At 42.1% G+C, this 14,884-nt stretch overlaps 1 protein-coding gene across 1 annotated transcript in view; it reads right to left on the bottom strand.

The window, feature by feature from the left end:
• Nucleotides 1-14,884, bottom strand: part of LOC116974988 (collagen alpha-3(VI) chain-like) — a 158,709-nt gene that overhangs the window by 110,301 nt on the left and 33,524 nt on the right. The window contains exons 6-7 of the mRNA XM_033023629.1: nt 12,001-12,591; nt 7,840-8,406 (exon numbers count right to left, since the gene is read on the bottom strand). Of these exons, the coding sequence (XP_032879520.1) occupies nt 7,840-8,406; nt 12,001-12,591 (1,158 nt within the window). The remainder of the gene's footprint in view (nt 1-7,839; nt 8,407-12,000; nt 12,592-14,884) is intronic.

Here is a 14,884-nt window from a genome sequence, read left to right as displayed (position 1 = left end):
AACTTTCCTCAAGAAGGATTGATTAAAAAGGATCCAATGTATCCAAATCTCTTGTTGTGTTGCTGCTTGCATATTTTACATCAGTATAAATAGTAGATAAACATTTGAAAATGTTAAATGTAGACACATAATACTGGAGTAACTCCACAGGTTAGGCAGCATCTCAAGAGAAAACGGAATAGGTGACGTTTCGGATGAAAATGCATTGGTAGCTGTACTTTCAATTCCATCTATGTGCCAATGCAATTTTCAATCTGACCTCAATGCTCTCAATGTTAATTCCAAGCCTAAAGTAGGAAACATATAGATGACATTTAGCTATCAATTCAAAATTGAGTAGAGCTTTTTCAAGTGAAAGTGAAAACTATCTCTCTGCATCCTATGTTTAAGAAGGAACTGCAGATGCTGGAAAAATCGAAAGTAGACAAAAAATGCCAGAGAAACTCAGCGGGTGAGGCAGCATCGATGGAGAGACCATCAATAGATGCTGCCTCACCCGCTGAGTTTCTCCAGCATTTTCTGTCTACTCTCTGCATCCAATATTGCCTTCCACCTCTGCCAAATTAATTTAATTTCTCACATCAGTTAATCAGAGTGGATCTATCAATATATACCCCTCATTATTTCTATCAGATGCTTTAAGAATGTCCATTTTGAGTTTTAGACTGGTTTTCTAATACAGCGTGGAAACAGGCCCTTCGGCCAACTTGCACACACCGGCCAATGTGTCCCAGTTACACTAGTCCCACCTTCCCGCATTTGGTCCATATCCTTCGAAACCTGTCCTATCCATGTACCTGTCCAACTGTTTCTTAATTGTTGGGATAGTCCGTGCTTCAACTACCTCCTCGGGCAGCTCGATCCATACACCCACCACCCTTTGTGTGAAGAAGTTACCGCTTGAACAGGAATTCTTCAGTGAGGTCTTGGCGCAATAGAAAATTCACCAGCACCTATTAGTTTAATGTTGTATTGGAATTTGAAGCTAAATCATTACATATATTCAAGAAGGAATTGTTCTTTGGGCTAGGGTGATCAAGCCAAATGGGAGAACGCTGGAATAGAGTCCTGAATTTAGATGAACAATCATGCTAACATAAAATAGCAGAAAAGTATTGGAGTAGAGAGTATAGGAGTAGAGAGGTTCTTCTGCAGATCTGGTAAGACCACATCTGGAGTATTGCGTACAGTTTTGGTCTCCTAATATGAGGAAGGACATCCTTGTGATTGAGGCAGTGCAGCATAGGTTCACGAAATTGATCCTTGGGATGCCGGGACTGTAATATGAGGAAAGATTGATAAGATTAGGCTAGTATTCACTGGAGTTTAGAAGGATGAGGGGGTATCTTATAGAAACATATAAAATTATAAAAGGACTGGACAAGCTAGATGTAATGTTCCCAATGTTGGGTGAGTCCAGAACCAGGGGCCACAGTCTTAGAATAAAGGGGAGGCCATTTAAGACTGAGGTGAGAAAAAACTTTTTCACCCAGAGAGTTGCGAATTTGTGGAATTCCCTGCCAGAGAGGGCAGTGGAGGCCAAATCACTGGATGGATTTAAGAGCGAGTTAGATAGAGCTCTAGGGGCAAGGGGAATCAAGGGATATGGGGAGAAGGCAGGCACAGGTTATTGATTGGGGACGATCAGCCACGATCGCAATGAATGGCGGTGCTGGCTCGAAGGGCCGAATGGCCTCCTCCTGCACTTATTTTCTATGTTTCTATGTTAAGAGGGATAAGGGAAGCAAACAGTCTCTTCTTGTCTCTCTGTAAATCCCAGCTCTTTTGCAACATTGACTTCAAGTAAGTGAACAGAATAGAAATTCCTGGTGCGACTTTAATAAGGAAAGATGGCAGCAACTCAGTGGCCTCAAATGGTTCCATGCTCTTTCAGTTTTTGCAATCTAGATTCTGCCATTCCTTTCTGGTTCGAAGGCCGAATGGCCTACTCCTGCACCTATTGTCTATTGTCTATTGTCTATAACATCACTCACAAACATCCATGATCAAATATAGCAGAAAGAAATGAATGCCGTTTCTCATGGGCATGAAGGTTATTTATGAAGGTGACTTTTTCTCATATTTGGATCAATATGAATATGAATATTGTTATCCAAACTTGAGGCCAGTCCTATTGAGTCCATCCTGGTGCCTTGGACAAAGTCATGCTTTTCCATGAGCTCCTTACAGACCATGTTAGAGAACTGGAGGTGCATCTGGACTCGTGCTCATCTGAGGATGGTTGTAGAACACTCTCAAGGGGGTGGAAGAGCAGCAAGTTGTCATTGTGCACATCAGCACAAATGATGTATGTAGGAAAATGGATGAAGTCCTACGGAGTAAATATAGGGAGTTAGGTAACGGGTTAAAAAGCAGTACCGGAGGGGTAGTGATCTCCTGAATATTCCCAGTGCCATCTGCTAGTGAGGGTAGGAATACGAAGCTGGTAGTTTATTTTCGTTTAGTTTAGAGATACAGCGTGGAAACAGGGTCTTCGGCCCACCGTGTCCGCGCCGACCAGCGATCTCTGCACACTAACGCTACCCTACCCACGGGGGACAATTTACAATCTTTACCAAAGTCAATTAACCTACAAACCTGGCTGCCTTTGGAGTGTGGGAGGAAACCGGGGCAACCGGGGATAACCTACGCGGCCATAGCAAGAATGTGCAAAACCCGTACAGCCAGTACCCGTGGTCTGGCGCTGTGAGCCAGCAACTCTACCCTAACGAAGTGCCGTACTAATGAATGCCTGGGTCAGGAGTTAGTCAGGAGTCAGGATCGGGGGGGGGGGGGGGGGGATTCAGACTTATGGACCATTGGGATCTCTTCTGGGACAGGTAGCATCTGAAAGCTAACATCTGAACTAAAGCAGGGCGTGAGGGGGGGGGGGGGGGGGGGGGGTCGTCAATATCCTTGCAGGACGCTCAGAGAGTGGTAGCGGTGTGGAATGAGCTTCCAGTGGAAGTGGTGGCGGCAGGTTCGTTGGTATCATTTAAAAATAAATTGGATAGGCATATGGATGAGAAGGGAATGGAGGGTTATGGTATGAGTGCAGGCAGGTGGGACTAAGGGAAAAAAGTTGTTCGGCACGGACTTGTAGGGCCGAGATGGCCTGTTTCCGTGCTGTAATTGTTATATGGTTATATGGTTATAAGGATGTGTTACTCAGTAGGGTTTCAACTAGCGATGCAGTGTGGGTGGGTAGCAGAGTAGAGGAGGGTCAGCAAATGGAGGAACTGATCGGAAGCTAGAAGTTAGGACCAGTAATTCTCAAAGGAAAGATAGGCATGGAGAGGTTAAGAAATAGGTTGCAGCTGATGGGCTGAAGTGTATTGATTTCAATCCAAGGAGGTATCATGGACAACGCAGATAATGTAGAGCCCAGATCATTACTTTGGGCTGCGATGCTGTGGCCATTATGGAGACGGCTGTTCAACGTTCCAGGGTTTTGATGTTTCAAATGTGATAGAGATGAAGGTAAATGAGGACTGGACTTCGAAGATGGTTGCAGAACACTCTCAAGGGGGTGGAAGAACAGCCAGAATCTCTACTAATCAGGGGACTACCTCAGCGGCACTAAGAGAGTTGATCTGCTGAGGCGATATGGGTACAGCTCAAAAATAAGAAAGGTGCATTGACTCAAATGAGAGTGTACTAAAGGCCCCTCAATAGCCAGCGGGAGATAGAGGAACTGATGTTTCGACACATTACAGAAAGATGCAAAAGCTCCAGGATTGTCGTAGTGGGTGACATTAAATTCCCCAATATTGAATGGAACCTATGTAGTGTAAAAAGCTTAGATGGGGCAGAATGAGTTAGGTGTGTCCAAGAGCGGTCACTAAAACAATATGTGGATAGCCCAATACAAGGAAGATCCACAAAGGAAACAAACCATGCCTGCTATTTCAGTGGAACGGTACATTGGCGAGAGTGACCACAAATCCATAGTTAGAAATGTAGAAAAATAGGTGCAGGAGTAGGCCATTCAGCCCTTCGAGCCAGCACCACCATTCAAAATGATCATGGCTGATCATCTAAAATCAGTACCCCGTTCCTGCTTTTTCCCCATATCCCTTGATTCCTTTAGCCCTAAGATGTGAAGAAGGGTCCCAAAACAAAACATCACTTATCCATGTCTACCAGAGATGCTGCCTGACCCACTGAGTTACTCAAGCACTTTCTGCTTCTTTGGTGAACCAGCATCTACCACTCCTTGTGTCTCCGTGGGTTTGAAGATTATTTTGAATTGGGATAAATCTGGATCTAAATTGGAGTAAGGCAGATTACAACATTATTAGTCAGGAGCAATGGAGAGTAAATTGGGAGCAGTCGCTATTAGGTAAGTCAGCATCTGACATGCGGGACTCCTTTAAAGGCCAATTCATCGAATTTCAGAACCAATGTTTGTAAAAAGGCTGGCAAAAGAAGATGAACCAGTGTTTGTATCTTTCTAAAAGCCACTTAAATGTCACTATCGTATCTGTCTCCACCGCCACCTCTGGCAGCACACACATCTCTTTTAAACTTTGCCCCCTGCATCTTCAAGCTATGCCATCTAGTCTTTGACATTTCTACCAGGGAATAGGTTCTGAGTGTCTATCTATGCCTCGCAAATGTTTCTATGAGGTCTCCCCATAGGTTCCAATGCTATGACAATTTTCTTCCAATAGAAGAACCAACCACACCTTAGAGCTAATACCCTCTAGTCCAGGTTATATTCTGATCAACCTCTTCTTCACCCTCTCTATAGCTCCCACATCCTTCTTTTAAAGGAGCGACCAGAACTGTAAGCAATACACCAAATGCGGCTAAACCAGAGTCCTATGAAGCTGCCCGAGAATTATATTCAATGTCCTGACCAACAGAGGTAAGCATACCAGACACCTTCTTTACCATTAGCACTCTTTACCACTGTCTACTGTTGTTGCCACTTTCAGGGCCCCTGGGCCCCTCTGTACATTAATGCTGTTAAGGATCTTACTTTAAACCATATATTTTTGCCTTACGTACTACTTTCCAAAGTACAGCTGTTCACACTTGGTCGGATTAAACTCTATCTGCCTTTACTCTGCCCATTTCTGCAGCTGATCTGTATTTCACTGTATACTTCCTCACAGTCCACTATTCCAAATTAACTTTCTTGGCTGCACAGCAGTCATTTTTGACCACTGAGAAGGAAGGTTTATGAGGATCAAATAAGAAAATGGAGTTAATCGGATCAGTCAGAAGTGTTGTCAAGAATGTTGAGAATTATAATGAAGATGAGTAGGTTATTTGGTTCTAAATGGCCAACAAGGAATGCCGTTAAAATATCTAAAATTAAATAATTCTGCTGGAAAGCAGGCTTCCTTATCTATTGAGGGGGGTAGTCCCTCGCAGTTATGTCTATGTTCTTATCTGTTGCAATCTTGAGATTACAGCTGCTCTTTGTCACTGTGTTTAACAGGTAAAGGGCCTGTCCCACGAGCATGCGACCTGCATGCGGCAAGCGCGACCAAACCGGAAGCCGGGGCCGTGCAGAGGTCGAGTGATCCCCATACTGGGCCGGTCCCACCAACATGCGCCTGCATGCGGTGAGCACAACCAAACCGGAAGCGGTGGCCGCGCAGAGGTCGAGTGAGTGGCGTGAAGTTCAAGCGAAGACCGCGGGAAGTTTGCGCATGACGTACGGCGTCTGCGGGCTGGCATGCCGTTGCCACGCGGAATTTTTGAACGCGGTCAGTTTTTCGGAGCCCCGCGCGATGTCGGGACCAGCTCCGCACAACTCAATACGGCTCCGGCGATCGAAGTGGGACCGGCCCCGCGAGGCCATACGGCTCAAGCGACCACGTTAGGTCGCGCTTGCCGCATGGAGTCGCATGCTCGTGGGACAGGCCCTTAAGTCTCCCATTAACATTTGTGCTATCTATTTGTTAGATATATGGGAGAGTTTTTTCCAAACCACGAAGATGGGAGGTTACAGAGGCAGTGATTCATAATTTATTTCAACACCACAAGTAACCATTGTGTCATGAGGATGTAAAAATGCTCTATGTATTGTTGAAACAGTTTGGGATTGCACAGATGGTTTTCGATGTGCATCGATAAGGCTTTTAATAAACCGACTTGTTCAATAAGCACACCAAGGATCTATGGGCTCTTTTACTTTGTGTCTGTGCCAATCTGAGAAAATAGAGTACAAAATAGCACCAAATTCCCTCCTACCATACCCTTATTGTATAAGCGAACATATTTGATTGGGGTAGGAAGCTTTTGTCAGCAGCTGCCCTACCACTTTCCTTCACAAATTGTCAAAATGGTGAGACTGAATAAGCACAGCTTCAGCACGTTGATTAATGAGGCTGGCGAAAATGAGTTAGTACTGATCTCTATTCTTTCAGGTTCTGCCATGAGATAGCTGGACAGGCATGTTAGCTAAAAGCATGCAACAGAGCCTGTATCAGTAGAGTTGATTGTGTAGGAAGGAACTGCAGTTGCTTGCTGGTTTAAGCCGAAGATAGACACAAAAAGCTGGAGTAACTCAGCGGGACAGGCAGCATCACTGGAGAGAAGGAATGGGTGACGTTTCCGGTCGAGACCCTTCTTGAAACTGTGAAATCCCAAAGGCCAGAGCAGATTGAGTCTAAGTGTTCAGAGTCGCAGATCCTACATTTGTACAGAAGCCCACATCGGGAACGTCGGGTGCAGGAGATGAGGTTAGAGTAGGTACATGTGAACCTCTGTCCAACCTGAAAGGCCCTGGGATGGAGTCGAGGGAGGAAGTATAAGGACAGTTGTTACGCCTGCTTGTGGTTCATACAGTATGTGAAGATGAACTCAGTGGGGCAGGAGCAAGCATAAACAATGGGTCTGCCCGGGCAGGTCAGAATTCTCCCCATTGCTTCTCCTCACATCAGACCTTCCATAACCAACAATGGACCTGCTAGCTGCTAGGCAATTTGTGGCCAGCCTTGAATGGTCCTCATCTTTTCTCGCCTCCAGCTCTTCACAACCCCCTCACCCCACCCACCCCGTACTTTCAGTCTGACAAAGGCTCCAACCCAAATGTCGCCCATCTTTTTTCACCAGAGATGCTGCCTGACCCATTGAGTTACTCCAGCACTTTGTGTCTATCTTTGGTATAAACCAGCATCTGCAGTTCTTTGTTTCTATATGCCGGGTTGGATTTTGATCGGAAAGAGTGGGGCTAAAAGGAAATTCAGTTCTTATCCTGCTTCCCTGCATGACATCAGACTGTAACTTCCTTGCTATTTCTATGTCAGCATTATCCAAAATGTTATTCTCAACCACCCTACAACTGCCTTCCTAATTCTTCCCTTAAAGAGATATTGCTTCACACTGTGAACCCTAAACTAATCGCTACAGGTGTCAGAGGTTATGAGGGGAAGGCAGGAGAATGTGGTTGGGGGGAGAGATAGATCAGCCATGATTGAATAGCGGAGTAGACTTGATGGGCCAAATTGCCGAATTCTGCCCCCATTCCTTATGACCATATGGCCTCATGACTATATATTTGCAAATTCTATATTTCATCTTTTTTAATTTATTGGTTGGTGAAAACATTTTTTTTTATTGTTCCATAAAAAAAAAGTAAAGTTTTCTCAAAAAATTGTTTTTTTCCCTGCAAGCTACAATATATTAACAATAAAACAATCATTTTTGACATTCCCAGCACTAATAGTATACTATTATTCTGCAATGGTCTAACCCGCCAACTTTAACTTAAAAAACACTAATGAGAGGCCATGTCCTATAATAGAGGACCTCAAAGTAACACTTTGTGCAACTGCTTAAGCAATTTCATGGAATAGGACAAAATGTATCAAAGACTCTTACCTTGGTCAATAATAATCTTTGTAGCCATTTTATCTAATAGGTCTCGTTGCACGACTGATAAACCTTGGAAGTCCCTCATTGTTAAAACAAATGTTGAATCATGTACGATTTTTTGAAGCTCTGCTGTGTCTGCATGCTTGGCTCCGATAGCAATGGGCATAATACCAGCTTGTTTCACCCTGCTTGCTGCCGGCCCAACATCATCCCTGGATTTCCCAGCAATGATGAGCACCAGGATCTGTGAAGCTCCGATATCTCTTCTGCTGCCTGCGGTTGAGCTGAAGACATCCTTGGCGATGAAGTCTAGCGCCGCACCTGTGTTGAGGATTCTTCCTGTTTTTGGCATAAGTCTTCTGATTCCCTCCAAAACCTCGTCTTTCGTTAAGTAAGTATCAAGGCCAAATTCGACGCTTGGGACAGAACTGTACCTAACCACGGCCATTTGATCTCTGTCTGGTCCAATATCAAGCTGCTGGGCCACTTGCACTAGAAACTCACGGACTTGAAGAAATGATTGCCCCATTCCAACTGAACCATCAATTAGGAAGACAATGTCTTTCTTCAAGGCTAGAATGATATTTAAAATGGCACCAATGTTATGAAAATCCACAAGTGAAGCCTACAAACAACCAATACCCAGTGAATCATGCCATAATAATTTTAACATATTACATTTTTATTTTTTGTTTTAAATACATTTTTATTAGAGGCATCTGCGTTTCATAATCCAAACCAGTACAGACTTTGTTTAACGGTTACATATTAAATATCCAGGTTTCCAGGGACCTAGTTACCAAAGTAGCTGGGATCCTCCTTTATCCGTTACATATTAACATTGTCTCTAATTATTTATTTATAGATAGGAAAAGGAAAGAAAAGAAAGAAAGAAAAGAAAGAAAAGAAAGAAAGAAAAGAAAGAAAGAAAGAAAGAAAGAAAAGAAAGAAAGAAAAGAAAGAAAGAAAAGAAAGAAAGAAAGAAAGAAAAGAAAGAAAGAAAGAAAAGAAAGAAAGAAAAGAAAGAAAGAAAAGAAAGAAAGAAAAGAAAGAAAGAAAAGAAAGAAAGAAAAGAAAGGAAAAGAAAAGAAAAGAAAAGAAAAGAAAAGAAAAGGAAAGGAAATAAATAAATAAATAAATAAATAAATAGATAGATAAATAAATAGAGAAACAGATAAATAAATAAATAAGTAAATAAATAGATTGGTAAATAAATAGATAAATAGATAAATAAACAGATAAATAAATAAATAAATAAACAAATAGATAGATAGATAAATAAATAAATAAATAAATAGATAGATAGATAAACGAATAAATAAATAAATAAATAAATAAATAAATAAATAGATAAATAAATAGATAAATAGACAGATAGATAAATAAATAAATAAATGAATAGATGGATGGATAAATAAATAGATAAATAAATAAATAGATGGATGGATAAATAAATAAATAAGTAAATAAATAAATAAATTGGAAAAACTATTAGGATAAACTATCAATAATACAACGGGAGATAGGTCCGTAGGTCAGAGAACATAACTATTCATCTAGTCCTGGGTTCAGGCTTCAGTCCGGCCTCCGTGCCGGTCCGATCTACCCCTTCAAGTAATCTATAAATGGAGACCATATTCTAATGAATAATTCTGGTTTGTCAACTAATTTTTTTCAAATGTAAGGTCTCCGACATCTCCACAATCCACATCTTGATTGTGGGGGTTGTTGGGTTTTTCCAAAATTTTAATATCAATTTTTTCCCAATTATTATACTGTAATCAAGGAAATTTCTTTGGTTTATTGTGAGTTTTAGGTATTGTTCTGATATGCCCAATATTATTAATTTAGGGTCGGGATCCATTTGGATATTGACGACTACAGAGATTATTTAAAAAATATCCATCCAGTAATTTTTAATTTTTATACAGTTTACAAAAGTATGGGTTCAACATATTACATTTATGGGAAATATTGGAGATGTATATTTAACCACTGAATCAGCTCTATACTGCAATTTAATTTCCCAAGCATAACAATGAGCAGCCGCTGGGAACTTAAAAGAATACCCAGGACATCATAAAGCTGTTGATCAATGTTGGACCTTCAGCTTTGACTGCTACCGTTTTTACAGCTTTGTGTTCACTCTTTATTTTTAATCTAAGGCTCCAAAATAAAGTTGAGATATTAAGGAAGGGGATGAGACAATAGTGCAGCAGTTAGTGCTGCTGCCTCACCCGTGGTTGAAATGGCCTTTAGTGTAGGCAACGAGCCAAATAATGAAAAGGTAGTGGATGTGGCAAGTGAGAAAGAAGATGTTGCAATGTTGTAGGTGTATAAGAGGGAGAAATGGGGTGTTGTGGCGGGGGCTGGCAGGAGTCCAGCCAAAAACTAGTCGGACACAAGTTGTGCGCACTAGACGTGTTTAATCTTCTGTAATACAGCTCCCTATTCTTCACCTGACACGGGCGCTGCTCGGCCTTAAATAACAACTCAGATAACATCCCCGTGACTCGCGCCTCCCCCACCAAGACACGGCCCTCTAGAGTCGATGGTTTGTCGTGACCTATCAGGTTGCTATCAGGTGCCGCCACAGTGTTAGGATTGCTCTCCTGGGAGCATGCGTAAATGATGGACTGAGGGTGTTCGGGTGTCAGAGGTTATGGGGAGAAGGCAGGAGAATGGGTTAGGAGGGAGAGATAGATAAGCCATAATTGAATGGCGGCGTAGACTTGATGGGACGAAAGGCCTAATTCTACTATCACTTATGATCTGATGTCCTTATGAGGCACCTCCTTGTGTATTTCAATAAGCACATTTATTGTGAATTCTCCATGTCGAAGTGCCACAGCCAGTACCTGCAATGGCTTCAATGACATGACAAAGAGATTTCAGAGCAGCTGCTGTTTAATGAAAGGATGTCTACTCAAACTCAACATTTAAACTTTCTAACCTTAAAAGGACATATACCTGCTTTCAATTAATATAACTTAATCTAGCTGGAAAGGGTACAGAGAAGATTTATGTTGCCAGGACTAGAGGGTGTGAGCTATATGGAGAGGTTGAGTAGGCTGGGACTCCATTCCTTGGCGGACAGGAGGATAAAATCATGAGAGAAATAGATCTGGTAGTCTCTTGCCCAGAGTAGGTGAATCGAGGACCAGAGGACAGAGGTTTAAGGTGGAGGGGAAAAGATTGAATAGGAATCTGAGGGGTAACTTTTTCACACAAAGGGTGGTGGGTGTATGGAACAAGCTGCCAGAGGAGGTAGTTGAGGCGGGGACTATCCCAATGTTTAAGAAGCAATTAAACAGGTACATTGAAAGGACTGGTTTGGAGGGATATAGACCAAATGCGGGCAGGTAGGACTAATGTAGCTGGGACAATGTGGTCATTGTGGGCAAGTTGGGCCTAAGAGTCTGATTCCACACTGTACCACTCTATGACTCTATGACCTTATAAAGCACCTTCTTAGTGACCATGTATTAGCATTGATACTATATTTTGTATTGATGCAGATGCACATACAGTCTTAAAAAAGACCAAATTGAAAATCCCCAAACAAAATATGTGTGCACAATAACATGAGTCTACTTGCAGCTACTTGTTTGAAAATGGTCTAAAACTGACAAGTTCACAGTTAAACATTAGTATCAATGAGCAATGTCATCGAATATAACTGGAATCTTGAATGACATGGCAAGACATGACATGGCATACACTGGAATTTAGAAGGATGAGAGGTTATCTTATTGAAACATATAAGATTATTAAGGGTTTTGACACGCTAGAGGCAGAAAACATGTTCCCAATGTTGCGGGAGTCCAGAACCAGGGGGCATAGTTAAAGAATAAGTGGTAAGCCATTTAGAACGGAGACGAGTACATACTTTTTCACACCGAGAGTGTTGTGAGTCTGTGCAATTCTCTGCCTCAGAGGACGGTGGAGGCTGGTTCTCTGGATGCTTGCAAGAGAGAGTTAGATAGAGGTGTTAAAGATAGCAGAGTCAAGGGATATGGAGAGAAGGCAGAAACGGGGTACTGATTGTGGATGATCAGCCATGATCACATTGAATGGCGGTGCTGGCTCGAAGGGCCGAAAGGCCTACTCCTGCACCTATAGTCTATTGTCTATAAGATGTGAAAGCATTTTTGAGAAATAATCTACCTGAAGGTATTTCCGTGACTCCTCCGTAAATCAGTGATGAGATCACTGTATTCCAGATGGTATCCAAGGATTGAAAGTTAACCACTCGGAAAGCCCTGTGTCTGTGGTACGCAATACGCTTCACCTCTTCCTCATCTGCATTACCCACTCCAATGGCGATAGTAGCAATGCCTTCCTGTGCCAGGGCTTCTGCAGGTGGTCCAACATTATCGACTGACCTTCCAGCTGTAATGATGAAAACCATTTGGGGAACACCCTCCTCGATCCTACTTCCTGTGGCTTTGATAAAGATGTTTTTATGAACATAGTCCAATGCTGCACCAGTGTTAAGGGTTCTTCCGCCTTTCGGCCTGAGCCCATTCAAGTGGGCGACAATTTCAGATAGGGTGGTGTAAGTGTTCAGATAGAACACAGTTCTTGCATCATTGCTGTACAGTACCATAGCTACTTGCACGCCATCTCTTCCAATGCTGAGCGATTGAATTATCTTAATGATGAAGTCACGGACAAGAGGGAAATATGCCTGCCCAACATTAGTTGAATCATCGATAAGGAATGCAATATCTCTCTTGATCAACACTGTTGTTGTAACTGGAAAAGAAGATACCATGAGATAGATTACAGGTCATACAAGACTATTTAAAATTACCTCATACCTTGAGATTCTCATAGAAAGTAACATGGCATTAATAGATATATTGACCATCCACCCTTTAATACAATACAATACAATACAATAAAATACAATACAATACAATACAATACAATACAGGCACTGATGACCGCAGCCTCGCCAACAGACTGACGTTTTTTTTTGTCTTTTTATTTGTTATTTTTAGTTTTTAAAATTTGTGTAAATGTTTTCTGGTTTGTTTTATGTGCGGGGAGGGGGAGGAGGTCTCGGGAAACTTTTTTCAATCTCTTACCTTGCTGGAGATGCGATTGTTTTCCGGGTCGTATCTCCGGTCGCTCTGCGGCCTAACATCATGGAGCTGGCGGCCTCGCTCAGGACTGACTTTGAGCCCCACCACGGGGGTTTGGACTTACCATCAAAGCCGATCCCTTGCCTGGGATCGACGCACCAACCGCGGCCTACCTATTTCAACATCATGGAGCTCGCAGTCTCGGGTAGAGGCCGTATATGTCGGGAAGCTCCAACGACGCTGAAGGTTTCAACCAGCCCCGACCCGGGGTCAGATCACCCAGCGCACGGAAGTTGAGATTCCCCCCCCCCCCCCAATGCAGGAACTTGATCGCCCCGACGAGGAGGGCTCGACCGCCGGCTACAGAAGCCAACATCACCCCGTCAACGGAAGGCTCGAGGCCCCTGACCGCGGGAGAACAAAGAAGGGAAGAGATTGATCTTCACAGTGAGGAATGTGGAGGAGTCACTGTGGTGGATGTTTATGTAAAAATATAATTTGTGTGTTCTGTTGCTTTTTATTTGTATGACTGTATTGCAAATGAAATTCCTCGTATGTTGCAAAACATACTTGGTTAATAAAGTATTATTGCATTGTATTGCATTGTATTATATTTGGCCCTTATCCTTCTAAATCTATCCTCTCCATGTACATGTCCAATTGTTTTTTAAACATCATGATAATACCTGCCTCAACTACTTCCTCAGGCAGCTCATTCATGTACCCACCACCCTTTGTGTAAAAAAGTTACTGCAACATTCCCATTAAATCTTTTCTACCTCACCTTAAACCAGTGGCCTCTAGTTCTTGATTCCCTTACTCTAGATAAAAGACTGTGCAGCTACACTATTCCTCTCATGATCCTTTGCACATTTATAAGATCACCCTTTATCCTCCTGCACTCCAAGGAATAGAGTACCAGCCTACTCAACCTCTCCCTATAGCTTTGACGCTACATGAGTCCTGGCAACATCCTCGTAAAACTTTTCTGCACCCTTTCCAGCTTAACAACATCTTTCCTATAAAACGGTGACCAAGACTGAAGACATACTCCACATATGGCTTCACCAAGGTTATATGGCAAATTTCTATATTAATATAAGGAACGAAATTAATCTAAGGGAATTATTGTATCTTTCAAACAAACAAACATCCTCATTCAGGAGATCCTTGGGATACCTGATTCAGAAAAAAGAATTGACTCTTAGAAATATAGGTGGGTCATGTTTGATCATATTAATTGTCTTCAATAAGGAGGCTAATGAGAAATATGTAACCTAATTTGTTTTTGGAAGGTACTTGATGAAAATTGCAGCATAAAGTCCAGTCAGTGTTGGGATATTTAATGATTGGACTTCAGTTCACAGGACAGACGTTTGCAGATAAAATGAAGCTTAGAGCTATCATTGAAAAGTAAAACAATTGGCAGATTTCTTATGATCTGGTGAAAGAGATTTTTAAATGAAGAACGAGGAATTGCAATGTAAAATGAACATTACAATTTTAAAGTTTAAATGGCAAGGACACAAAGAAAGATGGAGGCACACACATTTCTGAAGTGGATGATTAATAAAGGTGTTCAAAAACTGGCAGCACAACAAAGACAAAGTGATTATCTGTACCAATACCACTCTTTGAAATAAAAGACCAACTCAGTCCCACTGTAGCACGACCTTAAACATTAATAATCTTCAGCTACATGCCCAGCTGTCTCTTGGTAGCTTCCATGGAATATAATTCCATTATCATTTTTGATACCGTATTCTGAATCTTTATAAATGGTTGAAAATGTCTTATAAGTGATAGGAGAATAATTAGGCCATTCGGCCCATCAAGTCCACCATCATTCAATCGTGGGTGATGTATCTCTCACTCCTCATCCCATTCTCCTGCCTTTTCCCAATAATCCCTGACGCCCGTATTATCTATTTAGCTAGAATCTATCTATCACCATCTTAAAA

This window comes from Amblyraja radiata, chromosome 7 (genome assembly GCF_010909765.2).
Source record: "Amblyraja radiata isolate CabotCenter1 chromosome 7, sAmbRad1.1.pri, whole genome shotgun sequence".
Taxonomy (NCBI): Eukaryota; Metazoa; Chordata; class Chondrichthyes; order Rajiformes; family Rajidae; genus Amblyraja; species Amblyraja radiata.
The sequence above is the reverse complement of the archived record's forward strand: the minus strand, read 5'-3'. Positions and strand labels throughout refer to the sequence as shown.